At 55.2% G+C, this 26,480-nt stretch overlaps 2 protein-coding genes and 1 long non-coding RNA gene across 3 annotated transcripts in view; 2 read left to right on the top strand and 1 right to left on the bottom strand.

The window, feature by feature from the left end:
• Nucleotides 1-123, bottom strand: part of LOC109302047 — a 4,648-nt gene extending 4,525 nt beyond the window's left edge. The window contains exon 1 of the long non-coding RNA XR_002098693.1: nt 44-123. This is a non-coding gene — a long non-coding RNA (uncharacterized LOC109302047). The remainder of the gene's footprint in view (nt 1-43) is intronic.
• LOC109302046 (serine/threonine-protein kinase 17A-like) lies at nt 7-17,075 on the top strand. Its single transcript, XM_019523524.1, has 7 exons — nt 7-224; nt 7,531-7,743; nt 12,897-13,041; nt 13,491-13,617; nt 13,973-14,021; nt 14,704-14,883; nt 15,261-17,075. Exons 1-7 carry the CDS (start codon nt 130-132, stop codon nt 15,520-15,522), a joined length of 1,071 nt encoding a protein of 356 aa, XP_019379069.1. The 5' UTR covers nt 7-129; the 3' UTR covers nt 15,523-17,075.
• Nucleotides 17,076-18,878: 1,803 nt separating this feature from the next.
• The window catches only part of CCDC43 (coiled-coil domain containing 43), a 13,734-nt gene continuing 6,132 nt past the window's right edge, over nt 18,879-26,480 (top strand). Inside the window, exons 1-2 of the mRNA XM_019523523.1 lie at nt 18,879-19,093; nt 22,641-22,728. Of these exons, the coding sequence (XP_019379068.1) occupies nt 18,902-19,093; nt 22,641-22,728 (280 nt within the window). The 5' untranslated portion in view covers nt 18,879-18,901. The remainder of the gene's footprint in view (nt 19,094-22,640; nt 22,729-26,480) is intronic.

Raw genomic sequence — 26,480 nt, 5'->3', positions numbered from 1 at the left:
CTGCCCGCAGCCCGGCTCGGATCCCGCCCGGCGGCTCCCCCACGACCCGGGCGTCTCCTGCCAGCATCCCCCGCCGCTGGACCAGTCCCCCAGGCTCCATCCCTCGGGGCATCTCCTGCCAGGACCAGGATGAGCCGTCAGGGCATGATCACCCAGGCGCAGACCCGCATCCGCACGGACCCCTTCACCGACAGCTACAGCCTGATGGGCAAGGAGCTGGGCAGGTGAGCGCAGGGGGGACGCGGGGGCTGCTGGTGGGCAGGGTGGGGTACCATACCCCCACCCTTTGCCCCCTCTCTTTTTCTGTCACACAGGGGCCTGTGTGCCCCCCCAGCTGTGCCGCTCCGAGGCTGGCAGGCAGCAGGATCCCTCCATTCCTGACCGGCCTGGGGCATTGCCTTGCTGGGGTCACTTGACCGCAGTTGGCTTTTCCTGCCTAGTGCAAGGGGACTGGACCCGATGATCTACAGGGTCCCTGCCAGCCCCGCACAGCTATGAATCTGGGTGCGAGTGAAACTGGCGCCCAGTTGTGGGCACACATTTGTATGAGCAGCGGGTGAATAAAGTCCGAGGGCTTGCAGCAGTGGGGAGAGAGGAGGGTCCTGGGTGAACGGGTTAGGTAGTGTGTTACCTTAGTGAAATAGCTCAGGGTTTGTGTGTCTGCACATGAGTGTGCGTATGTGCGGTAGGCTCAGTGTAAAGAACTTTGGTGTGCGTGTCACTCCCCGCAAACAATTTAGGGTTTGTACCTGTGTGTCGTGTGTGCATGTATCCCTGCAGGTGTTTTTCTCTGCCATTCTGGGTGAATGGGCTCAGAGGATGCATTGTTCTGTGCGTACAGACATTTAAGGTTTGTGTGCGCGAGGCGTTATGTGTGTGTGTTGCTCCGTGTGAGTGGATTTGGGGTATGGAAACAAGGGTGAGGGTTAGCATGTGTGCGTGCGTGTATATGTGTGTGTGCGTACATGCATGCACGCACAGTTTGTACAAATGGGGCTGGGAGTGTGTGAATATATTCAGGATTGGTGTGCGCTTGTTGCTTGGTGTGAATACGTTTGGGGTGTATGCTGCTCTGTGTGTGTGGAGTTTCAGGGTTGGTGTGCATGAGGCAGTGTGTGTGTGCACACCTTGTTCAGGGTAAATGGGGATGGGTGTAGTGCTCTGTGGGTACATGGATTGCAGGTCTTGTGTATGTGTTGACAAATGGGGTTGGGGTATGTGGAAACATAGGTTCAGGATCTGTGTGTGAGGCAGCGTGTGTGTGCATGGGCATGTGTGTGCGTGCGTGCATGTTGTTCCATGTGAATGGGGTGCGTGCAGCTCCATGCCTTTCTTTCAGGCAGCGCAGCCAGAGAGGTGAGTTCTACATCGCCAGCCCCTGTGCAGCCGAGTTAATTAGCAAACAGCCTGGCTGGGAGCAAGTCAGCTCAACTCTTCTTGGCAGCACCCACTGGGGAGGCTGCCAGAGTCGACAGCACAGAAACATCCCTTCTCTGAGTGTCGGAAGTCGGTAGCTGAGCTGCAAACACCCAGTGAGAGCAAGAAGTGGGGGATAGATGCAGTGCACTCGGCTCTGAAACAGCCTGCAATGCAGCTGTACTCAAAGGGGCAGGCTCTGGAGTGGGGCAACTGGGGTGAGGAGGAGCAGCCAGGGGGGTGAATGCAAGTGCTTAGGGATGAGACCCCATTCTGTGGTGCTGCCACCTCTGAGCTAGGCAGACAGAGCCCCATGCCCACACGTGTTGGGAGGCAGCCTCAAGGCTGCTGTTGGAGAGTTGCTGTGCATTGAGTTGTGGCAGGATGTTTCTCTTCTAAGAAGTTCCTTCCTTGGGTTCTCAGTATGGTCCTGTGGCTTTTTTACCTGTGGGTAACATGTAGTAGGGACCTTTCCCTGTATCCCAAGGCCTAAGTGAGGGTCATCTCTCTCTCACAGTGGCAATATCCTCACCTGATCCCACAATGCCAGGCTTAGAGCTGCAATTTGGCTCTCTCCTTCTACGGCTATTGCCAGCACCATGGAGGGGGCACAGAGGCAGCTTGCCTGGGGGAGTGGGGGAGGGCACAGTCACCCCCCTCTGATGCAGAAAGATCACCATTATAAACTTCTTCAGGGCCTTGAAATAACCTAGTGGGGGTAGAGGGTGACATAGAAAGTGGCCTATCCCTGTCACATCTCTGACTCTCCTCCCTTTCGTCACTGATTCGTGACTAGTTCCCCTTTTCAGAGAACCATCAAAGATGCCTAGGCCAAGCTGCAGGGTCCAAGAGAAGTGCAGGGGTGGACACAGGCATAGGCAAACTGGGCAGCTGCCCAGGGCCCAGACAAAAAGCAGGGCTGAAAATGTTCATTTTTTTGTCTGGTTATCATTATTATCATCATTATCTCTGGCAAAGGGGGGCCTGATACTAAAAATTCACCCGGGGCCACCAGGAGTCTAATTATGGTGCCGGAGAAGGGTTATGTATGCAGGTGCAGAGCTTTGGGAGGCTAATTTCTCTCTCTCATGTGCACTGACCCAGACATGGCCACCCACCTGCTCTACACCACCCCCAGAGACCTTCCCCAGGGGTTGTACTTGGCCAAATGCTTTTACTTTCACCAGCACTTGAATTTGGGGGCAATATTGGAGCTGCCTTCCAAGAGCCATATTGGGTTCTAGTTTACATTTGTCCCACTGTCTCCGGCCTTCCCGCTATAAGGTAGAGGGGCGTGGGGCTGGCAGTGAGGGGCTCCTGCCGTTTTGCTTCTCTATGCTTCAGAGCTCTGCAAACAAGCTCATTTGGCTTCTTTCTGATCAGAAGCTAAGTGTGATGTGGTTTCTTGGTCACGCTGATGGAGCAAACTGAGGCTTTAGCTACTGATTTCCTGTGAATGAAGAAAGAGGCCACTCTTTCCAGTTGGCTCAGCAGCTTGGAGCCCTGCTGGTTCTCGGTATGTGTCACTCCACACAGATCTGTCTAACTGAGTCACTGAGAGATCTTTGGATCTCCTCTCCCAGCAGGTGAACTGTCCCCTGTAAATAGCTCAAGCAGCCCTGAGCATTGGGTCGTTCCCTTTATTTATCCGATTGCTGGCATTTTAAAAGCATCCCTGGATTTTTCTGTGATGACACTGAAGTCCCTTGTCCATCCCTGCTATATTTAGTTGCAAGTGTCTGTTGGACTGTCTGGGGCCAGATGTCTGCACTAGGATCTTTTATAAGGAGGTTATTTTTGTGTTGGAAGCCCGCTGGCCTTGACTGTGGTCAACGCCCTGGCATTTTATTGTCTGTCATTGCTCACAGTCCGAGGCACATTGGCCCATTTGCTGCCCCCATATTCAGGCCCCAAGAAATGTCACCTGAGGAGTCTGCTGGGCCTGGTGCTCTCACCTCCTTCTGTACCAGGGCTCATCTTGGGCAAACTTCTTTGATGGCTGCAGTCCTGGCCCACAGTGCCCCTCGCATCCCCTCCTGGGGCTACTCCAGGGCTGGGTCTCCTCTTTACAGGTCTTGCTTCCCAGACTGAATGTGCCCAATGGAAGTGCTCTGTCCCCAGTTCTTGGGCCCAGGAGACATAAGGCATCTCCTGGGAGTCCAGGGTACTATGTGACAAATCAGCATGGGCCCAGATGAGTGGTGTTGCCCCCACTCAGCCCCCTGGCACTGTCTGATCATACTGTTACTCCAAGGAGCTTTCTGGGCATTCACCCAGACCCGGTACTCTCTGATACTGGTGTTTCCTGGAGGCCTTGCCCTGGGCACTGAGTGAAACAGGGCATGGGAACCTCCTTTTGGGCACCTGGCCCATGCTTGCTCCAGGGTGGGACCCTGCCCTGCAGTGCCCTTAGGACCCCTCCTTCGGGAGCACACAGCATGGAAGTTAGTGTCTCATTTCCTGCAGGAGGAGACATTATTCAGGCAGAGTCTGCTTTGGCTGCTCAGATTAGCACAGGGCACCCTGGGGACCACACCACAGTGTGGGAATGCAGAATGGAGGTGGGGCTTGGGTTCAGCTGCTCTGCAAAGTCTTTGCTCACCAGGGCTTTGCCCATAGCAGCTGGAGGGTGGCTGGGTCATGAGGCTTAGGTTAGTGCCAGTGGAAGCTAAGCCCCTCGTGCTGTCCGGGTGCCCATTTTGCAGCAATGAAGCATGTGGGCACAAGTGGAGGGTGATGAGCCCCTTCTTTGCTCAGAGTGCTGGCTGGAAACAGCCCTATGCAGCAAAATGCTTCCAATTTCCTCACCATTAGGGCAATGAACAGGATTTCTGTCCCTCCCAGTGCCTGTCCCTGGGACACATCAGGAGACGGATTGTGGGCTGGCACAGGCTGGAGGGGCTGGGAAGCAATATGCTGAGACCCTGGGAAGGGGGCAGTGGCTGGAGCAAGGGCCTGACAGAGGGTTCCCAAGGGGCTGCCATGCCCAGAGCTAGCGCACCTGTTCCTGCAGCTCTCCCTGCCAACCCAAGCCTGGGGCTTCGGCTCCAGCAGCCCCTGCCCAGCTCTGTGCTGTCTGGTCTGCAGGACAGCTGCAAACTCTTTGCAGATCTTGGCTGCCACCTCACCAGGCTGCAGGGATGGGTTTTGCTCAGAGGGTAGGGCCTAAATCCACACCACAGCTCCAGCTGGCGTCAGCACCAGGCTGGTGGGTGAGCCTCTGTGGGGAGGAGAACTGGCAGGGGCATTTCCAGCCTGTGATAGTAACAGCTGAACTGAGGATAGGCTTTCCACAGAGGTGCAGCCTGTGCAGAATTTCCAGCCCCCACTGGCAGCCCAGTTCAGCAGCACAGAGACCAGGTTGCTGGCTGCCAAATGCTCCAGGCGCCCTCATGGTCTCAGGCTGGCTGACCTCTGAATAAGGCTGACCCTACCCAAATAAGGCTGACCCCACTCAAATCAGAGACATCCTGCTGAGGTTGGGGTGTGGCTGAGAAAGGGGTGCCAAGGCTGGCTTAGCCTAGGCCTACAGGTCAGGACACATTGTCACGAGCAGAGCTGAAGAAAGCCCAGTGCTGCAATAGCAGGGGGACTATGGATTAACACACAGGCTTAACGCCTTTAGCGTGGCTCCTACCACTGGGATGCTCCTGAGCCACCATTCCTGTGGCTTCCTGTATTGAAATCGTAACCTGTTTTTACATGAGCAGGAGCAATGGCCTAGTTCTGGCTTGGGGGAAGGAACACTGTCACTTTTGTAGGGGAGGGTGGTGGGCATGACAGCCCTGGAAAGCACCAGCAGAGCTGTATATTTCAGCAGGAAGCTGAGAGTTGGAGTGGTTGGGGGCTGTGGCTCACTAGAGCCTCTGTATAGGAATCCCGCAGCAGCCCCTCAGTTTTCAGCTATAACTCTTATTCTGGGGACACCAGTGAGAGCAGTGGGGTGAAGCACAGGGCCTGGTTTTTGCAAGTGCAAGATCCTCTTGCTATAGAGAACACAGTTCACTTGGTTCACGTGTCCACAGCTCTCGCAGGTGAGGGGGCAGATGGGCATCTCATCTGTTGGAGGCTCCATGGGCAGTGCCCTTGGCTGGAACCCAGACCACAGGGCCTTGATGGCACTTGGGACCTAAAGACGCTGCAGCAGGCCAGGGGATGGCTAGGTGGCCTGGCCAGCAATGTGCCATCTGGTGCCCTTGTGAAGGGGACAGAGGAGCCCTCTCCCTGGTGGCAGTTGCTAACTGCATTGCATTGGCTTCATCTTATTTTTCTGTGGGGCCAAAGACACAAGAGTAGGGTGGAAGACAGGCTGTGCTGAGCACTCAGGTAGTCCTGGGCACCTCTGTGCTGGCTGGAGCAGCCCCTGCCTCTGCAACACAAGACAGCACATCAGACCTTAGTGGGGTTGTGAGCAGGGTTCAGGGGGTGCTCCTGGCTGGTAGTGGGATGGTCTATCCCAGCTGAGGTAACAGCATCCCTCTTGAAGCCAGAGGCTGCAGGCTTGTTACCGGTTTAGCAGGGTCCCAGTAGTTTAAGGCAGAGACAGGTTTCTGTAGCTCCCAGCCCAGCCCATGGCTTTGGCTGGAACCTGCTGGGCTCTTAATGCATTTTGCTTGAGTTCTTGGATTTGTCCAAGCCCAAGCTGTGGGGCAGTGGAGGTGGGGAAGACCCAGACAGACCAGGGCTGCGGAGGTAAATGTGGCTGGAGTGCTGTGTCCCCACAATACAGAATAGTCACCAGAGGCTTGGCTGCTCTCTCTTGGAGCAGCTGGGGAGTTTGGGCCAGCTCTGACCTTATGTGTGGCATGCACCAGCCTGTGACTTTAAGCACAGGGAGGTCTCAGCACCTCCCCACTGGCTGCTGCCTGGGCTCTAGCTGGAGTGTAGCAGGCACAGCATGGATGAGCAGGTGCCCTGGGTGTCCAGGGGCTGGGATTCTGGAGCCTGGCATCCTGTGGTCCTGTGATTGTCTCTGCTTCAGGCTACCATCTCCCCAGGAGCAGGGCCTGCTGCCCAGGACAGATGGTTTCCATTATGAGATGGAGGTTCCTGGAAACAGCAGCACGAGGCTGCAGAGCCGCTGGCTTAGGGAACGTTGTGTTCAGGAATGTCAGCTTCCTGCTGCTGGGTGACCCTTCTGCCCGCAGGGACAGAGCTCCCTCTCTCCCCACAGCTGCTCCCACAACGTGGCTGCTTCTCCCTGGTGAGCCTCTATGGGACACTCCTTCTGGCAGGGGCCAGTGCTCACAGTAGATGCCAAAAGCATGGCAGCTCTGGGATCACGCCTGCTGGGCAAGGCTTGAATAAAAGACAGGTTGAGGGGCCGGGGGTCATGGGTTTCATTGCTGGACCTGTTGTATGTATAATGGGGTGCTTTAGGGGCTTTGTATGGGGGGTACTGCCTGTGCAGTGTAGGGGGGTTCAGCTGCTGGGCTGTGCAGCTCCCAGATCCCCTTCCTAGCAGCAAATAGTGGTGCTGGGAGGGCAAATGTCTGCCCTGCCACAAGCCCAACTCAAGCTCCCATTGCTCTCTCCCTGGGCTCCTGCATCAGTCTGAGGCAAAGTAGCACTGTGTGGGCCCAGGCCGTGGCTCTACAGGCTGGGTGCAGGGGTGGGTGAGGGCTCCTTCTTTCTCTCTGTGTTTCAAGCTCTGGCTTAATATCAGGCTGCTCCTGAATTGCTGTCTTCAACAGCTTCCTGTGGTGAATGCACAGCTGATGGCCTGGGCCTATTTCCTGCTGGGGTGCAGGGCAGGGAGAGTAGTGTCCCCCTTGCATAGAACAGGAGCAGGCACTACAGCCTGAGGAGGTGGGGAGCATTGTCTACAGACCAGGACTCTAAGGTTCAGCCTATGGACCACCCCCTCCCAGGTGCAAGGGTCTGGGAGGCACCATCCACATACAAGTACAGGGTATAGTGGGTCTCCAGGCCATGGAGTAGGCTGGGCCCCTTTTGTGCAAGGGCAGCTACCATGAGAGCAGGTGAGAGGAGGCAGAAATGGCAGGTGGTGGAGAGGATGGGATAGGGCAGGGGTGGGCCAAGCCATGCAGGGAGGGAAGGGGCATCGGAGGGGCGCAGGTCTATGCATAGGTGCCTCATGGCTGCTCTCCGCAGGGGGAAGTTTGCGGTGGTGAAGAAGTGCCAGGAGAAGGCCACGGGCAAGGAGTTTGCAGCCAAGTTCCTGCGAAAGCGGCGCAAGGGTGAGGACTGCCGACCAGACATCCTGCATGAGGTCGCCGTGCTGGAGATGGCTGCCCCCAGCCCCCACGTGGTGGATCTGCACGAGGTCTATGAGACGCCTGCTGAGATCGTGCTGGTTCTTGAGTGGTGAGTCTTGGGGCCAGGAGCCCCATGGCTCAGATGGGGCTCAGTGCTGTCAGGGTGGGGAGCTGGGTTGTGGGAGTAAAATGAGGGGAGCGAGCAGCTTGGGACATCTCCTGTGTGCTCTGTGCACCCAACTGCCTTCTCTTGCCTTTGCCTCCTTACACTCAGGCTGGTGCCTGGGGCAGCACATTGGCACTCTGGCTGTGAGGGATGAAGGCTGCAGCCCAGGCCCATTTGTATGGTAGCTAGGGGGTGGCAGCAGGGTTGAGCCATGCCACAGTAGTATGTGAGTGAGCCTAGGGGAACAGCTGGCCAGAGGTGGCTACCTCAGCATACTGGGAGCTGCCTAACACTGCTTAGCACCCGTGCTTGCACTCCTGCTGCCTGAGGAAGGAGTTCTCTTCAGAGCACCATGCGCACGGCAGGAAGTGACTTAACCAGACCATGTCTGAGAAGTGGTGTCAGCTCTACTTCTCAGCAACCTTTCCGGGCAGCTGCTGAAGCTCTGGGCCACATCCTCCCCACATGGCTCCACCACAGCACCCTGTCTGGGTCCCCTAGGAGTGCGACTTCCTGGCTGGGGCCTCTGCAAGAACCTGGCTGTGCACAATTAACAGGAAAGAGACCCAGACGACACTGGGGACAGTGACGCAGGGAAGGTGTCACATTGCGGGGACTGACCCCCTCTCCTCTGCTAGGGTGCGATGGGCTGAGGGCCTGACCACGGGGGAAGAGTGATGTACAGAGGCACCGCATGGCTGTCTCTGGGAGGTACTACCTGTAGAGGAGGAGCTGGCTCTCTCCTGCACCTGGGACCAGAGTCTTGACGTAGGGGACAGAGCCCATACCACTGACAGCGTACCTGGAGGGACCTGCTCCTCTGTTCCATGCCCTTCATCCTTCTTGCCCAGGAAGTTCTCCCCTGTGAAAAGAGGAAAACTCAGCCCAGCTCTTGGGCCTTGGTGCTAGATGGGATGCTTGCCTGGACTGACAGGCCGCTTCCTGACACGATTAGTTTGATACAGGGACCCAGGGCAGCTGGAGACCATAGTGGTTGCCCCTGCATCCCTGCCAGCTTCCTCAATGGCCCTGGAACTTGTGGGAGCTGCCCAGGAAGGGCTGGGCTGGCCTGGGCTGCTGAGCCAGCTGTTGCCAGTGCAGCACCAGGTGTTTGTGAGGCATAATGAGTGCCTTGGAGGCTAATGATACCCTCAAGCATGCACATGGGTATAAATACTGTGCCATCTAATTACACAGCACCTGATGGGTGACTGGGCTAGGTGGGGCACTGTGTGAGATTTGGGGATGGGGGTGAAGCAACCTGCTCTGGGTTGCTTCCAAGAGCTGCCCCCCCCCCCCGCCTCAGCAACCAGGTCCTGCAGAGCAAGGGTGGGGTGGGGAATCCATCACCAGATGCACAAGGCCCCCAAACTAGGACACAACCCCTGGCTGGATGGCCCCAGATAGGCCCCTTGGCATATGCATGATGCTAAGCCAGGTGGGGAAATATGCGTGGGTGACATCCTCTTGGAGATGCAGTACTGAGCTCCCGGAAGTGGCCTGTGGTTTGGAGCCTGAACTGCAAGGTGGCTGGGCCTGCATTGCAACCACAGGGACCGAAAACAAGATGTGCAACTCATCTCTAAGTAAATGCCATCTGATCTGAGTGCTCAGTCTTGCTCTCACCCCTACCTACAGCTGCATTCAGAAGGGCCCACTCAAATCAGAGCCCTCATGTAGTATCTACGACAGTCCCAGCTGCTGGAGTTGACCACTTAAATAAGCAGATGAGGGGCAGGGTAGACCACAGGTGTAGAGTGGAGAAGGCATGCAGTGGGGCTTGCACAGCAGGTCAGTAGAAGCCAGGCGTCATGACTCCCAGTCTGTTGGACCACGTTCTGCGTGCATGTTCTGTCCCTGAGTTGTGGTGGCAGGAGAGGATTGGGTTTGCCTACAGCAGCGTGGCCCAAGCTGGGGATTTGCAAGGACAAGTCTTGGCACTCCACAGTTGACTCAGGGCAAGGTCCCACCTCCTGCTATGCAGGAGAAAACTCACTGGTTGCAGAGAGGAGTAGGAGCATCTCCCACCAGTGGGGCTTTGCCCCACACTGCCATTTCAAGCTGTTTTCCCTCACCCCCAGGAGGAGAGGCTTGGACTCGAGCTTCCTGGGCAAACTGGCCCCACAAGAGGTCCCAGCCTACACAGACCAGCATGTGTAGGGAATCCAGCCCCTCAGTGTTCAAACACCTCAGACATGATTGAAGACAGTTAATCCGGGCACTAGGGCAGTGCTGTTACCTGTGGTGCAGCCAAGGAGCTAAGGGCTGATCTACACTGAAGTCACTGTGACTGTAGTGCTTTGGAGAGGTCTCCAAGCTGGCTGTAACTGAATATCAGAAGCAATCTAGCCATCAGCACAGAACACAGTGCAGACTGATCTGTGCAGAGAGGCTCTGTGATTGCAGCACAGACATAATCTGAGGCCCCCAGGAAGTGATTGGTCAGGGTTACCCAGGGTGTCTGTGGCAGGGCTGGGAACCTTGGTTATCCATTGCCTTGGCTGGTGCCCTGAACACTGCTCTGCATTGGCTGGGTCTTTCTTGTGTTGGCTATTGGTCTGGCTTTACAGGAGATTCCTGGAAAGACACCAGCATCAGAGGCAGCGTGGGCCATTTTGGCACAGGACAGGACATGCCCTCTCCCATGTAGGTTTGAGCAGAGCCAGGAGTGGCTCCTCCCCACAATTAGCCAGAGCATGAGGCTGGCCCCTACCTGGGGTCCCCCTGCAGCTGCCTTGGGGGCAGCCTGGAGCCATGTGTAGTGCTGCAGCCCAAAGCCCCTCCTGGCTGTGTTTGCTTTGCCAGAGCGCTGGCAGAACTCACTGCAGAGGCATGCCTGGCGGCAGCTGCACCTCACATTCCCCAGCACAGTAGAGTCTGCTCCCAAGCAGGTGAGACGTGCCAGATCGACAGCCCTGCAAGGCAAAGTGCTGGATTCAGAGAACAAGTGCAGCACAGGGTGGGACAGGATCCCTCCTCTGCCTCAGCCTCCCCCTCTCCCTCCTCAGGCCTCTGCACAGAGACCCCAGGCACCTGGGGCAGAAGGGGAAGAGATGGGGCAAGCTGCACTCTTCAGGGGAGGGCCCATCTATGTCTCTAAATCTGACCAGTCCTGGGTCATCCTGGTGACCTGCCAGTGGCAGGCCATTTAACTAGATGTTGGAAATGACATGGCCTAGGATACAGGCATCAAAGTGCCCTGTGCCATCTTGCCCAACTGCAGTGCAACCTCCATTTCCCCTTTCACCCTGCAAGCATGCTAATATTTGTGGAAACAAGCCCCCCACTCCAGCCTGCACTTGCCCTGACCTGCTGGCTCCTGCCTGTGGCTGTAGGAGATGGGGGTGGGGGAAGGCTGTAGTCCCAGCTGATGGCAGCTGGGCTTTGCCGGTAGCTGGGGAACTGCCACATCTGCCAAGACACCAGCCACCATGAGAAAGGGAGTCTGGGTTTCAGTCCACATGGGTGCCAGGTCCTGACCAGTAGCTGTCTGAGGAAGCTAGGATGAGCAGCAGCTGGGAGGACACTGGCTCATGGTGGCCTTTTCTGGACTTTCTCCATTCACTGAGTTCTGGTGCAAGGCAGTCTGCACAACTGGTGCCCTCCTGCCTGGCATTTCCTCAGCCTGGTGATTCTGTGAGCTGCAATGACCCCACCAAAGCAAGGGTGCCTCATGCTGGGGGAGAAGGGAGGCCTCTCCATTCAGCAGCTTCAAAAACACCTTTACCTGCTCTTTGTTTCCTTCTGAACATTCAGGATCTACCGGTTGTGCTGCCTGGCATCCAACCCAGCAACAGGCCATGGCCTCAGCCTCTGCTTGGCTATGTGGGTGGCACCTGTTATTGCCTCCTAATGGCAGATACAGAAGTGGGGTCAGGGTGGAGTCTGTCTCCTTGATTTCCTTTGGTCACCTTGGAGGTGCTGACAAAGGAAACATGGCGGCCTGTCCATGGGGCACTCTGAGACTGGGCAGACAGGAGGGCAGTGGGCAAACATGCAGTCACATCACTGGGCCCTCCTTCCTGGGCCTTCACTGGGTATCAGAGCACAGGTCCAGCTTGAGCCACTGCCCCACCCTCCCAGGGCTTACAGATGGGCCTTCTCCATCCTGCTGGGGCCTGTAGTTCTGTGACCCCACAACAGTGAGGCTGGAGAAGCTACACGCCCATTTGGTGTAGGGACACCTTCTGCCCCAGTGTTAAACCCTGTCAGGGATCAGAGCACTTTCAGTTCTGGGTGGCTCCCTGTTTAGGCCTGAATTTGAATTATCTCTCCGCCCCCAGTCTGCAGCTTCCACTACAGCCCAGCCAGAGCCCTAGCTGGTGGTTGGGGTTGGGGGTGTATGTGAACCAGGGATCCCTGCACACATGCATCCCCCACCAACCCTATGATATGCCAGTGGTGTGTCTGGTGCATCCCCATGGCCCACCTCCTGCCCAGGGCTGACCTGGTAGTTGGGGTGACGGGACGCACAGGGTGCTGGTGGGTGGCATGCATGGCCTTGCCCCTCCTGCCGCTGGCACTGTTTACATGGTTACATAACAGCCCCACCCTTGTGGGTGAGTAATAGGATCAGCTGGCTCCAGTGCTGGGGTTCAAGCCAGGACGCAAAATCGCACAGCATTGGCCCAGGGGGCAATGGGAAGTGGGTGGGTCCTACAGGAGAGGGGCCTGGAACCCTTTTCCCTCCACGTGCCCTGTGCCCAGGCATGGTCACCCTACCCAATGGGTGTGGAGCAGGCTGCAGTGCCGCTTATCAGCTCCCAGAACTGGGAAACTACCCACACATAGGTCAATACTTGGCTGTCTTGTGGGCAGCCTTATCCTGGCTGAGCTGTGCTTATGCATCCAGGAAAGGAGTGCGCCAGGGTCTTAAAGGGCAACTTAGGGAGGGTGATGCTGATGGGAAACATGCCCTGCACCCACTCTGGGGAGGGAAGAGCCAGGACTCCTGGGTTCTAGCCTTGATTCTAGGAGGGGGATGGTGTTTAGTGGGTTGGAGCAGAGGGGTGGGGGCTGAGAGTCAGAGCAGAGGTGTTGGCTGCAGGTCCTGGTTCCAACAGCCCTTCATCTGCCCCCTCCCATCTGTGTTGCAGTGCGGATGGAGGAGAGATCTTCCACCAGTGCGTGGCAGAGCAAGATGAGGCCTTCACTGAGAAAGATGTCATCCGGCTGGTCCGGCAGATCCTGAGTGGTGTCTCCTACTTGCACAGGAACAATGTCGTTCACCTGGACCTGAAGGTACCAGCCCCATTGGGGTGGGGGTGGCAGGACCTGGTGGTTATTCCTGCTTTCTGTGGGGCTGGTGCCAATCCTGAGCTTGTGGTCCAGAGCCTTGCTGCCAAGCTGGGTATTTCTGGGCATGTTTACATGTGCTCTGGGGGGGGCGGTGATACATTTTTTAAGTGTGGGGATGCTGGTACATGAGACGCAGGAGGCTGCTGGAGCACAGTAATTGCCACATGCCAGCGGACTCACTTAATTGAGTCTGCTCCAACACACTGTAATTCCAGCACATCAGAGCAGCCTCCATGCTTAGGTATAGGTGTCCTCTGGTCCCAGAAAGCAGTGTCTGTCTGTGGCCATCTCTCTCTGCCCAGATCAGAATTGGCTGGTGTCCCTCTTGGGAGAGCACTGGTCACATCCTGTTCCCTCCTCACTCAAGCTCTGAATCCTTCTCGCCCCTGTAGCCCCAGAACATCCTGCTCACCTGCAGCAGCCCCTTAGGCGACATCCGCATTGTGGACTTTGGCTTATCCCGGCGAGTGGATGCTGTGCAGGAAGTGCGCGAGATTTTGGGCACCCCAGAGTATGTGGGTAAGTGGTGCATTGGGCACAGAGCAGCCACCCTGGGGGCGGGGGACTGCAGGCCTGGCTCAGCCAGTCTGTCCTGAGCACCTGGGTTCTGAGCCCCATGTCCCAGGATTCCCCCACATACACCGCCCCCTCCAGTGGTGAAGGGGAGCAGTCCCTGGGTCCTCTCTCTGCCTCTGCAGCCTATTCACTGGATGGCATGCAGCACACAACCTCCCCCTCCCCTGCCCAGAGGTACTGATCTGCTAGCACACTGGCAGGAGCAGCTGGCACATGTGGGGCTCTGAATCCTGGGAGGTACTGGAGGAGCTTCAAGCCAGCTGTACAGTCCTTAATTCTCCTGTATTTCCCTTTGTAGCCCCCGAGATCCTGAACTATGAGCCTATCAGCACAGCCACCGACATGTGGTAGGTCGCTCTGCCCTCTCTTGGCTAGCTCTGAGCTGCTGCAGACAGGCGGGGGCTGAAGTGTCTGTTTGTCCTTCTTTCATGTTGGGGGAAGGAGCTGGGTGCCCGCAGTTCGGCACTCTGAACTGAGTCGCATCACCCTTGCCCCAGTTGCATGCTTTCTGGATTGGGAGGAAGTAGTGTCATGCATTGCCACAGTGGGGGCAGTGCTGAGATCTTGTTCACCCTGGCATGAAGGACCCCTGGGCACTACATTTACTGGCAGGAGCACTGGAGATGCAGGAATCTGCCCATTTCCCTCTCTCAGCAGGGATGCCCACAATGTGGGGGAGTTGTCTTGTGGGGTGCCTGGGTATCCCCCATGATCATGCAACCTCCCAGCCTCTCAGGGTCAAAAGCTCAGCTTGTTGAAGGGGGAGCACTTGGGGGCAAGGAGCTTGACCCAAGGACCTCACAGGCCCCCGGTCTCCAGGGTCAGCCTTGGGCAGGGCCCAGCAGGTAATTGCAGGAGGCAGTGAGTCTCAGGCCTTTGGCCTTGCCTTCCAGGGTAGCTTTATCTCCCAGCCCTGACCCAACCAGAGCAGGTTAGCAGTGGGAACAGAGACCACCGACTTCCTGGTGATGTTGTCTCCACTGCCAGTCTCTCCACTGGCTCCTCACAACCAACTCCTCCCCTCCACAGGAGCATTGGTGTCCTGACCTACGTCATGCTGACAGGTGAGTCGCCCTTCCTGGGCGACACCAAGCAAGAGACCTTCTTGAACATCTCCCAGGTGAACGTAGAGTACCCACCTGACGTCTTTGAGGGCATCTCCGACCTGGCCATCGAATTCATTCAGTCCCTGCTCATTAAGAACCCCAGGTACCTGCTGTTGCCTCCTCACCTGCCCCAATGGCCCCAGCATGTGGAGTCCCTGGGCAGAAGCTGCCAGCCAAGACCCCATCTTGTGGTGGGCTGTGACAAGGGGATTGTCCAGATTTGGACTTGCGATGACTGTAGGGCTACTCGGTGATGTGCTTGATGGTGGTAGAGGGGGGAGCACTTGGGAGGAATTTGCTTCTTGCTGGGATGTCACCCTGCTGCCCTGTACATCAGAGTGCATGGGGTAGGGGTTAGCTGCGCTCTCTGCAGGGGAAGAGGTGGCTGTCCTGAGCTGGGGGATGTATCCTGTGGGTAAGGCTGGGGGCACTGTGGGGACACCTGGGCTGCAGACACTAGCCCCGTCCTTCTCCCTGCAGGAAACGAGCCCAAGCTGAGCAGTGTCTCCAGCACCCCTGGCTGTCACCATCACCAACTTTGGAGCTGTCATCCCCACTGCTGGCAGAATCGGAGCTGGTGGCGGGGAGCAAGGACAGCAGCCCAGACGAGGCCCAGGAGCTAGTCCTGGTGACTTCCTACACAGTGCGCCGCCCCTGTCGGCAGCCGCAGGAGACAGAGCTGGCTGGCGGGGGAAAGACGTTCCCAGCGCTGCAAGAGATTGCCCAGGAGCTGGTGTGCTGAGACACGTACCATGTGCCCTTGCCTCCTGCCTCAAAGGATCATGTGCTGGACTTGCTGCTGCCCCAGGCCTGCTGGGTGCTTCAGGCCTGTGGTGCCTGCCCTGGAGTCAGGCAGCCCCTGGACTCCAAAGGGGTGGATGCCCCAGAGTGGGGGTCTTCTGCTTGCTGACCAACCCCAGGAGGGGAGTAGTTCTGCCTTAGGGTCTCTCAGGAACCAGCTGGATGCCCAGCTGCTGGAGGCACCTGTGCTACTGTGCATGGAGCTGAGACTCTTGTGTAAATAGGTTTGTGAGGGGATGGAGCCCCCGAGCAGGGCAGTGGCTGCTTCCAGTGCTCCAGAGGGTATGGGAGGGTTGCTGATGTCTGCTGTGCATGTGGAGGGAGGGAGATGCCCTGCTACTGGTCAGGGCTTGCTTGTTGGGGTGTCATGTCCCCAGAAGCCAACCCCTCCCCCTCACTTAGCCAGCAATTGCAGGAAGAAGCTGCCCCCTGATACCTCTGTGGCACCCCTAAAAGATTTTGGGCTTCTGCAAAGGGGGATGCTCTGACCAAGGGAACGCTCCTGGTCACAGGACTCAGGCTGGAACCGAGTCTGCAGAAGCAGGTCCTGGAGCTCAGTGTCCCCAGGCAGGCCTGGCAGCTGCACAAGGAGCACCATATCCTGGCAGGGCTGTGCCCTCTGGATTGCTGGTGGAGCCCCTGCCAGCCCACCATGAAGCCCCATCTCCCTGGAGCAAGGAAGCACTGCTGGGGGGAGCTAGGCCTACAACCAACACAGGCAGTAACTGCACCTTTTGGGGGTGCGCTGGGACCCAGCCCATCCCTGCAAACAGGCTTCATCGGGGGATATGACGCTGTGCTTTGTAAGTGGTTTCTGAACAGCTTTAATTAGCTGATTATTTAATAGCCCCGCTGGGTGAGGGGAGGGGAGGGCTAGAGGGTGAAGGCTCACATGCTCCCACTCAGTGCCAATGGGCCATGGGCAGGCTCCAGCTCCCAGGAATGCTGCTACCTGCACCACACTGTTGTTATGCAGGGTGCCCTGGTACCAGGGAAATTAGTCGGCTGGGGGGGTCAGCATTGCTTCCTTCCTGCCCTCCCCATTGAGGCCACTGCCTCAGATACTTCTGGGGTGTGGGGGGGAATTGCCAGGAGTGGGGCAATTTTTTGGATAGAGGGTAGAAGCAGTGGGGCCTGCAGGGGGTTGGTACAGGGCTCAGGGATTGGTGTGCCCCCATCTCCCATTCACTGTCTGGTGTCCTGGGTCCATCGGATCTGCAACATACATGACTCAAGCACAGGAAAATCGGTAGCTCAAAAGGCCCCATGTCTTGTACAACCTCCCAGTGCCCTTGGCTGGACGTAACAAGAACAGCCGGGGGGAGGGGGATTCCCAGCCATGGCCACTTCTACCCCATGTAGGTATTTGAAGCAGAGGGACCCCAGGGAGCTGTTGTCACAGGGGAGTGATGGTCCCAGCAGGGAATGCGCTGCTCTGTTGCCACGTGTTACTTGGTTGCTGGATTTTTTTTTTAAATAAAGGATTAATATTGATCTATGCAAAGGCTCTTGTTCTTCTCCCCTGCTCCTGTGGGTACCTGCTGCATAGCCCCTCCCAGTCTGAGCATTTACTGCCCCTCAGCCCCATGCCCAGGGCCTCACCAGCTGGGCCTGGCCTCAGTCCCTACCAAGACCCCTGACTCCCAGCTGGCCCCAAGCAGGACTTCCCCCTGCACCTACTTGTGTGTCAGGTTAGCACGGCTCTGCTGTGCACAATGAGCTCCATGCAGGGAGGGCAGGACAGACAGTTGTTGGCTCCTAGGCCTCAGTGAGGCACTGGGACCCCTGGGCACTGCCTATGTGCTGGGCACCAGGGCCATGACCTAACTGCACCTGCTCTGCAGAAGGAACACCCACCAGCTGCACTGGTGCCTACCAGGGCAGGAGCAAGCATGGTTTGCAAATGTGGCTCATGTAGCAATGCGTGGGAAGGATGGAAATCAGCTTGGCCGCGATCTCTTGGGTAGATCCTGTGCGGACGCCAGGCCGGCTGGCTGGGCGCACCCTGCTCTGCCCACTCCCCAGCAGCAGAAGACAGCACACACCCATTTCAGAGCAAGGGGTCAAGGTGCTGGCATGGTCCCACTACAACAGCTTGGTCTCATGGCCAACCAGGGGCGGGACAAAGCTGTTGCCCAACAGCACAAATGGGAGAGGAAACCTGACTTACCCAGAGACACTCAGGGCAAAGAGGAACACTTAGGTGTCAGAGCCCTTTTCTTTGCTGCAGGCAGAGGCATGGGTCTCTGCTCTTGCTTCAGCTGCAGTGAGAAGACACTTTGCTCCATCCTCCCCAGGCCCCTGCCCACACTCGGCGCTTTCTGACATGAGTTAAACACTGAGCCAGCATGTGTGCACCCGACAGGAGCCTGGGCGTGAGGAGCGGCAGCACAGGCCCAACAGCCCCCAGCCGTACCATGCACGCGCACACGGCTGGGCACAGCCCCCAGCACGGCAAAGGCATCTCACAGGCAGGTGCCAAGGTCTGCACCAGCTTTGACGGCTGTGTGCCACACAGACAGGTGGTGCTGGTGGTGGGCTTTGGGCAGGGCATCTCACCCCCAGCACTGCAGCTGCCCTCGGGGGAGGCATGGGCCCAGCTGTTTCCACACGGGGCCCTTTGGAAACAAGGAGCGAGGCCTCCTCTGCTCTGGAAGCAGAGCACCCGCCGCCAGCAGGGCCTGAGCTGCCCCATGGCGGTGCCCCCAGGATCCGAGCTGCCCCCTGTGCGTGCCAAGGGAGCAGCTCAAACGGCCACATGCAGCAGTGCTATGCCAAGCCCATGGCCAGGCCTGTCCCAACTCCACGTGCAGAGCGCAGAAGCCGGCCCCCTCCCTGTCCCTGGGCTTCGCCTCCCTGCTCCCCCCAGCCGCCCCGCTCTGCACAGCAGCCCCCGGAGCAACTCTCGGGGCCCCGCCTGCCCCCACGGCCGGCAGCCTGAGGAGCCCGCACCCGCCTCAGCCGCAGCCCCGGGACGCCCGACGGGACAGGCCCTGCTCGCAGCCTCTGCTGCCACCTGGCGGCCGCCCGGCGCCCTGCTAGCAAGACTGGGCCCTCCCCTGCTGCTGCGCTCACGGGCCGAGGCGCTGGGCCTCCGGCTCTGCAGCAGCCCCTCCCCGCGGCAGCCCGGGAGGAGCCGGGCACGGGGCAGAACTACTGGAGGGGGAGAACGCGCGGATGGTAGTTTTGTCCCAAAGCAGCTCCCGTTGCCCAGCGCGCAAGTGCGCGAGCGGAGCAGGGCGGGGCCGGGCTTCCCACGCATGTGCAGAGGGGCGCTCCACCAGCTAGGCCCGCCCGGCTCTACGCCGCTGCGCTTCAAAATGGCGGCGCCCAGCGTGGGGGAAGAGCCGGGCGGCAGTAGCGGCGGCTTCGGGCCGTGGCTGTCGGGGCGGCTGGAGGCACTGGGGCTGGACCGGGCCGTGTACGGCGCCTATATTGAGGGGCTGCTGCGGGAGGAGGAGAGCGACGAGGAGCGGCTGGATGCGTTGCGCGGGGTGCTGGCCGCCTGCCTGGTGAGCGCCGCCGGGCCAGGCGCACGCGACCCGCAAGTCACGGAGGCCCCTCCCGGGGCCCGCGGTGTCACAAAGCCCCGCGAGCCGCCCGGGCCGCGCTGCTGCCCCGTGGAGCCGGTGCTGCCCCTCCTGGGAGCCCAGGCGAAGCCTGGGGCCCCTTGCACCTGGCTCGAGGCCCACCCGGCTGCGGCACTGTGGCGAGCAAGTAGCACTGCCGCCCCCTCCTGTGGCCGGCTCCCCAAGTGGGGCGGGGCCGGGCCGCCCCCGGGTCATAGTCCCTTCTCCCCCCATGCGGGGCTGGGCCGAGCCCCTTTCTCCTGCCCTGCTGTGTCGGGGCCAGGTGGCCCCCTCCACCTGACTAGATGGGGCTCTGCCCCGTGCACCCTGGGGCTGGCTGGTCTGCTGGCTGAGCACCGCTGGACTAATTGAATGGGAGATGCATAAGCTTTTGGGAGCAAGAGCTCAGATCAGCAGCTGCTCTGGAAGGATGCAGGCTTTGAGAGTGTAATTCAGATACAAAAGATGAAGAAGGGAGGGCGGCGGGGCTAAGAGAGGCAAAGAGGAGACAAACCCATGGGGACAAAGAACAGAAAAGTTGATTTAGGGAATGGGTAGCTTGGTGCTGGGCCTCCTCATAGTACAAGGCAAATGTGTTGTCAAGATCCCCAGTGCACTGAGGTGCATCTAGTCTCTCTGAGTGTTTGAGGGACATGCTGGTCTAGTCTCTGCATCAGGGCTGGAGGGTTTCTTGTAACTTATGATCCAGAGAGGGCCAGGGAGTAAGTGAGAAGCAAGAGTTTTGGTTTCTTTTCAGGGATAGTTTTTATTGGAGCAGCTTTGCAGTTGCAAGAGCTGTTGGACAGATCTTCAGCCAGGACCTCAGGCCCTGAAGAAACGCAGTTTACCCAAAAGTTTGTCTAATATTCTCCCACTGACACAGTTGGTCCAATAAATTAGAACACCCAAAGGCCCTTGCTTCTGTCCTTTAGGGCAGTTAGTGAATAAGGCAGGTGAGTTGTTCCTGCAGAGGGTTTCTGAGGACATGGTTACACTGATGGAGTTTCCCTGAGTCTAGGGACTCTGAAGCAAAAGTAGGAGGTAAATGTTTTGGGGCAGCTGCACAGGAATGAACAGCCATGCCAGGAAGGAGCCACCCTGGATTAAAACCAGGGTAACATCTCCTGTGTTAAAACAGATTTACATCTGTTCAAGCGTTTGTACACTGAGAGGACAATGTTTTCCCTTCCTTTTCTTCCTCCCTTTAGGGGCAGTTCCTGTTCATGTGTCAATGGCCCAAGTGAAGAAATACGCCGTGAATTTTGGTGACAGTTTCCTATTTTGCTAATTATTCCCTTGTCCCTAGACTTGCATTTTAGGGGGAGGCCCTGGACAAAAGTGTGGAGAAGCAGGTGCTGGCAGCTGGCTGGTTCTCTGTATTAGCTGAGTTTCTGTGATATTCATGCTGATTGCTTCCCATTTCTCTTGGTTCAGTTGGCAGCCTCAACAATGAGGCAGGGAGTAACTTGGATTGTTTGCTTATCTTTCTTTCCCTGCTGACACAGTATTGAATGTTGATTAGATAATTGCTCAGCTATCCCCAGGGAGCTCTCTTGGAATGATAGAGGGCTTTCTTTGCTTTTCCTGCTCAAGAAGAGACAGTTAGCTGTGTAGGTCTGAATCATAAGCAGGGCAGGGTGGCACCTGAGAGAGTAACTGGTTCAGAGACATAATTAGGTTTTGTAGGCAACTGTCTGGCTATTATCTACAAGAGCATATGCCTCTAACCAGTTAGTCTCTAAGGTGTGCTTAGTCATCCTGCTGTGCTTTCTTGTTTAAGGTCTGTGAAGCTGTAGAGGGAGAGAGAGTGAGGTGGTACAGGCTATGATCTTTCCAGTATGTTGGTGAAACTTAGCTTGGGAGGAGAATTAGAAAATAGTGGGAAATTTATATTAAATATTATATTATGTTACACAGATTAATAAGTTGGAAGGCTTTTGGGATCCTACATGTATCTGCACAGCCACGTGGCAGAAGTGGTTAAATGTTTCTATTCTCTTCTGTGTCTAGTCAAGATTTCCACCCCAGTACTTTAAGGTGGTCTTTTAGGTACCTTGAGGCCAGGTCATGGAGAACTTTTTGACAATAAGTACTGCAAAAAGCTGGGTAGAGTGTGGGAGACAGGTCTGCCAACCTGTGGTGTCCCCTGTGCTGAGAAGGTGTGTTAGCTGCCTGTGCTAGTTGAAATTTCCTAAGGGCTGAATTTTTGCAGGTTGACTGAGAAATGACAAAGGTTTGTGTAACAAAGCCAGCTCATTGTCCACCGGAATAAGTAGTTCCTAGCCAACTGAAGAGCATAGTGAGACATGCTGCTATGGGAGATCTTCATGTCAGTGAGAAGTCCAAAGGTACTTCCAAAATAAATGACCAATTGGGCATGTGCACTTTGAATTGAAAGAAACTGTACCATGACTGCAGGGTTGTCGGTATACGTTTTTCTGCCACCAGCACTGTCTCTACCTTGCCTGGGGTCGGCTTCCCTTAGCTGTTCCTTATTCAGGTTTTGGGTCAGTTTAGAGGCAGTGTGGGTCATACATGGTGAATGAGAGAACTAAGATACTGTCATTTATTGGCCCTTGAGTCCTGTCATCTAAACAGGTGCCTTGCAAGTGAATGTTGAATGGGTCCGAGACTCCAAGATGAGAGATGTAGTGGTGTGTCCTTCTCCCTTGCCTAATGCTACCAGAAGAGTTCAAATCATTGTAGTATATTCTTGGCACCCTTGCTCTCTCTTTCACTTGGGACAGCAGTGTCTCATGGTTAGCGGTCTTGAATGTTGCAGAACAGTTAAAGAGGATGAGAGATGACATCTGCCCCATCCTGTCCACTGACAGGAGAAGACAGTCCATCAGTGCCACCAGTGCAGTTTCAGTTCCATTTATTGGTCTGAATCCAGCTTGTTTTGGGTCTAGAATATTACTTTTAGTTAGATGAACTTGTATATGGCCTTTGGCTACTTGTGTATGATCTTGCTTATGAATGGAAAGGTTGACACTTGGGTAGTAGGTGACTAGAACCAATATATCAGGATGTCTTTCTTCAGCACTGTTTGGACTAGAGTAGAGGTTGGCTGTCCCAGAGGTTCAGCTGTAGCAAGTCATCTCTGTTTCACACTAAGATGAGAAAAGTGCACAGACACAATCTCCCATAATGCTGCAAAGCCACTGAGGGGCTGTTTCATAATCTCTGCTGACACTCATGTAGGGATCAGGTGAATAACACTGCCTGAAAGTGAGGAAGGTGAACTGGCTAAAATGATTTTAAACTTTTTTTTTGAAAGTGTGTAGTCTAGATAGACATGCTTTGGTTTCAACTCAGCAAGCAACTTAAGCACATGCTTAATGAGAGGTCTCCCTTCACAAGCTACATCTTTCAGGCTTGACTCTTTGCATTCAGATTATTTGGGGTTGGCATCTTCCATATTTTGAGTGATGCTGATTTTAAGGCAGATGTACCTTTTTTAAAACTGAGTTCTCTCTTTCCATGCTAGGAAGAAGACCTATTACAACATGCTTGCAAGGAAATAGTCAAGAAATGGTCTGAATCTCAGATTGTTGAAGCCAAAGAGAAAAAAGAAGGTAGAACTGATTTTTTTGGGGGGCGGGGGGGCATGCCCATAGCCAAATACTATCTGCAACTTGAGAACACTATTAAGATTGAAATTGTGTGTTTTACCAAAAGTAAATACTCTTGGGAACACCCTGCAATTGTTAACACTTTCACAGACTATTTTTCACGTATGCAGCTCCTTATTTACAACTTATCTTGAAACATGAACCCCAGTTGGTCAGTTTTGCTTCTGGTCTTCTTTCACTAGTGCACAGCTGGTATGAGAATTCACGATCCTTGGGGAGTTCATAACTTCTGACAGAAAAAGAAGTCTCTCCTCACAAAAAAATTAAGTCTTGGTCTACACTTCAGTTTTTGATAGGGCTGTGTTGCTGGAATGGGCTCCTGGGCCTAGAATCCAATGCTTTAGGTTTTCAGGCAGTCCCTTGCAAGGAATCCCCCAAAAGCACCGCTTCAAACTCTCACTCCCAACTGCAAGGCATGAAACAAGGCATGTCCTATATTATGCGGTATATAAAAATAGGGAAAATGAGGAAATAGCCAGTGCCCTGCCACTGCAATGATGGGGAAGAAGCTTGGTTTTAACAGATGCTCAGAAGATTCTGTAGCATACATATCCTCTCCTTAGAGGAAGGCAATCCCCCCACCCTATCCTTGCTAATCTGACTTAAGGGGAAAATTCCTTCCTGACCCTAAATTTGGCAGTCACTGTGATCCTGAGTGGGAAAGCAAGACCCTCTAGCCAGAACCCCCTAAGCTTTCAAAATAATGGCAGCAATAGCAGTGCACCGCAGTCAAAACATTCTGCCGTTTCCCCAACTGCCAGCTCTAGCAAGTGGTCCGAAGAAGACAGTCCATCTACGATGTAAGCTCAGAGAGGGATGTGTGTGGAACTTTCCGGCTCCTTCAGGCAATCAGTAAAACCCCTAGAGCAGGGTTGACAGCATTTTTGGGCAGAGTCCCCAAAACACCCATAACCTCAACTTGTAAGATGTTGGCATGCGAGAGCTGGATGGCAGGGGAGCTAGCTGCAAGGGGCCCAATCCTTATTGTGGCGGCATAGCTGTGGCCCCTTCCCCTCAGTCTGCCCCAGGGGATGCGTCCCAAGCAGAATGCCTCCACGTGCCACACTCTGGCACCTGTGCCAGGGATTGCCTACCCCTGCCCTAAAGGATGGGATTGCTAGGCTCCTACCACACTGCAAGGAAGTTACCTGTATCTCCTGAGAGGATGTAATCACATTTTGATCAGTATTTACCTTTTGGGTTGTCAGAGCTTTTAGTGACCTCAAAACTTATGTCCTGTTGCTGCAAGTCCTTGTAACAGCGTGACAGTTACGTTGGGCTCTGTTGCTTGGGATAACTGCTGTGATAATAGAGGACTCCTGAGAAGGTTTAAAGGGGCACAATTAACTTGCACCTGGCCCCAAATCTAATTTTAATTCCAAATCCAAATGTTATGGAAACTAGATCTCTTGAAACCTAACACCTCCTAGGAATGTTTCCACACTTAAACTTTTTTTTTTTTTTTTTTTAAACGCTAATATTCTTGAGACAAGCAAATCCTGTTGTGATGCTAAGAGACTGACATTGAAGCTAGGTGTAAATAGTGGATTGTTATTTTTCACTGTCCAAATAGAGAATTTTTTAGCATAAATAATGTGGTGTTTGTTTATATTTAAAACAAATTATTTCACATAAGCAATCACTCAGCAAGCAGTACCCACCAACTGCTCAAAGTAGAGCCCTGCATTGGGTCAGTACCTGCAGGTGACCTGCAAAATGGGTTGGTTTGGGTGGGAATGTGAACTACTTGTTTTGCAGTTTGGATGCGGGTCTGAAGAACATTTTTTTTGAGTTAGACTCGGGTTGGAATATAAGCCTCCCCACTGGCTGCTGACAGACCTGAAACAAAATGCACTTTACTGGAAGTGGCAGTGTGGATGAGATCAAACGAAGAAGGAAGAATGGCTGTGAAGGAGATCAAACAAAAGATAGATCAGGGTGTGTCGCCATTTGAACACTGCTTTCCGTAAAGTGCGTTTTGTTTTTCTTTTCACATCTGTCAGCAGCTGCTGTGTTTGAGTGTTCCTTTGGTTGTTTTTGGGCCTTGTGCTTTGAGCCAGAGACCTACGTGGGTCTGGTTTTAAAGGCCCACTTCTGACCCACACCCAACATTATACAACCAGACCTGCAACAACTCCTTGCCCACAAACTGACCCGACCTGAACTCTGTTAAAGTTAAAAACGCTTCTGACAGATATTAAAAAGAAAAACACATACTTTCCTGGAAGCAGCAGTGCATTAGCTTGACGTGGCTCTGCAGCATCTGTATAGGTCGGGTGTCATAGTGGGGCTTTTTTGGTGCTTTTATCTAATAGCTGATTCAGTCAGCTATTAGATAGATAAAAGCACCATAAAGCCTCAGTGAAGTACCCAGTCTATACAGACACTGCAGAACAGGGTCAAACAAACACACTGCTGCTTCTGGGAAAGCACAGTGATTTTTATTCCCCCCCACACCTATCAGTAGCTTTTTTAACTTTGTTGCTAGTGTGGGTTGCAGGTTCAGGTCCAGCTGTATAATTTCAGGTGTGGGTTGGAAGCAGGCCTTTAAAATCAGACCTATGCAGGTCTCTGGCTCAAATCACGTGTCCCAAAAACAACCAAATGAATGCCTACCAAACACACAGACAGACCAAGCTCACTTACGGTCCAGGAGCAGGATCTGGTGCCTGACTCCTTCCTCTTCTTCCTCTTGCCCCCTCGTGAACTGCTTGCAAACTGCCGTTTGCTCACTCCAGCTTTGCTTAATCCAGAAGTGGGCAAAATGCGGCCCGTGGGCCAGATGTGGCCCGCCAGCCCATTTTATCCAGCCCGCAGGGCCCCTAAAAAATTTAGAAAATTAATATTTATCTGCCCCTGGCTGCCTGTCATGTGGCCCTCAGTCACTTGCCAAAACTCGGTGTGCAGCCCTCCGTCCGAAATAATTGCCCACCCCTGACTTAATCTAACTTGGTGGTTGTGCAACAGGCAAAGAGATTGTTTACAAATCTGACTTTTTGGTGAAATTTGTCTACAGTTTCTAAGGAGAGGCTTAGAGCAGAATAGATTTTCATTGACTGGAGTGATATTGCTAGAAGTGCACTGATACATCTGTCTCATATCAGATAGGGACTGATATAGGGAAAATTGACAGTATCGGAAACCTTTTTTTTGCCTGATATGACTGATAAATGCCCCATGCATGTGCACAGCTGCAGCATGCATGCGGCTAGGAACACAGCCCAGCAGCTTGGAGTGCAGCATTGGGCTGGTAAGTGTGGTGTGGGGAAGGGGCATGGGGGGGGAGGTAGATTAAGCCCCTGTGAAGGAGGGAGTGGGGCAGGGGCAGATGCTGCTTGGCTGGGGGGCAGGGCATGGGACAGAGCCATGAGCGGCTCGTCTGGGGGGTGCAGTGGGGGGGGGGCAGCTCCCACTGCTGCATGCACCCTGGCACTCTAGGCACAGGGGGGGTGTGCTTTCAGGTCTGCGCGTGGGGCAAGGCAGGCTGTTGCTGGGGCCGGGGTTTTGCCGAGCTCTTCCTGGCAGGGGGTTGAGCAGGGCTGCGCTTGGGGCAGGCAGCAGTGCTGGGAGGGGGGCTATGACGAATTTTGGGGTGGCAGTAGCCCTTCTCCCAGCACCACTGCTGCCCACCCTGAGCACAGCTCGGCCCAGCCCCTGCCAGGAAGAGCCCAGGACTGCTCCACCCTGTAGCAGCA

The sequence above is a fragment of the Gavialis gangeticus genome, unplaced genomic scaffold, assembly GCF_001723915.1.
Source record: "Gavialis gangeticus isolate Ggan-Ray unplaced genomic scaffold, GavGan_comp1, whole genome shotgun sequence".
NCBI lineage: Eukaryota > Metazoa > Chordata > Crocodylia > Gavialidae > Gavialis > Gavialis gangeticus.
Note: the sequence above shows the minus strand (reverse complement) of the source record. Positions and strands in the feature narration are given on the sequence as shown.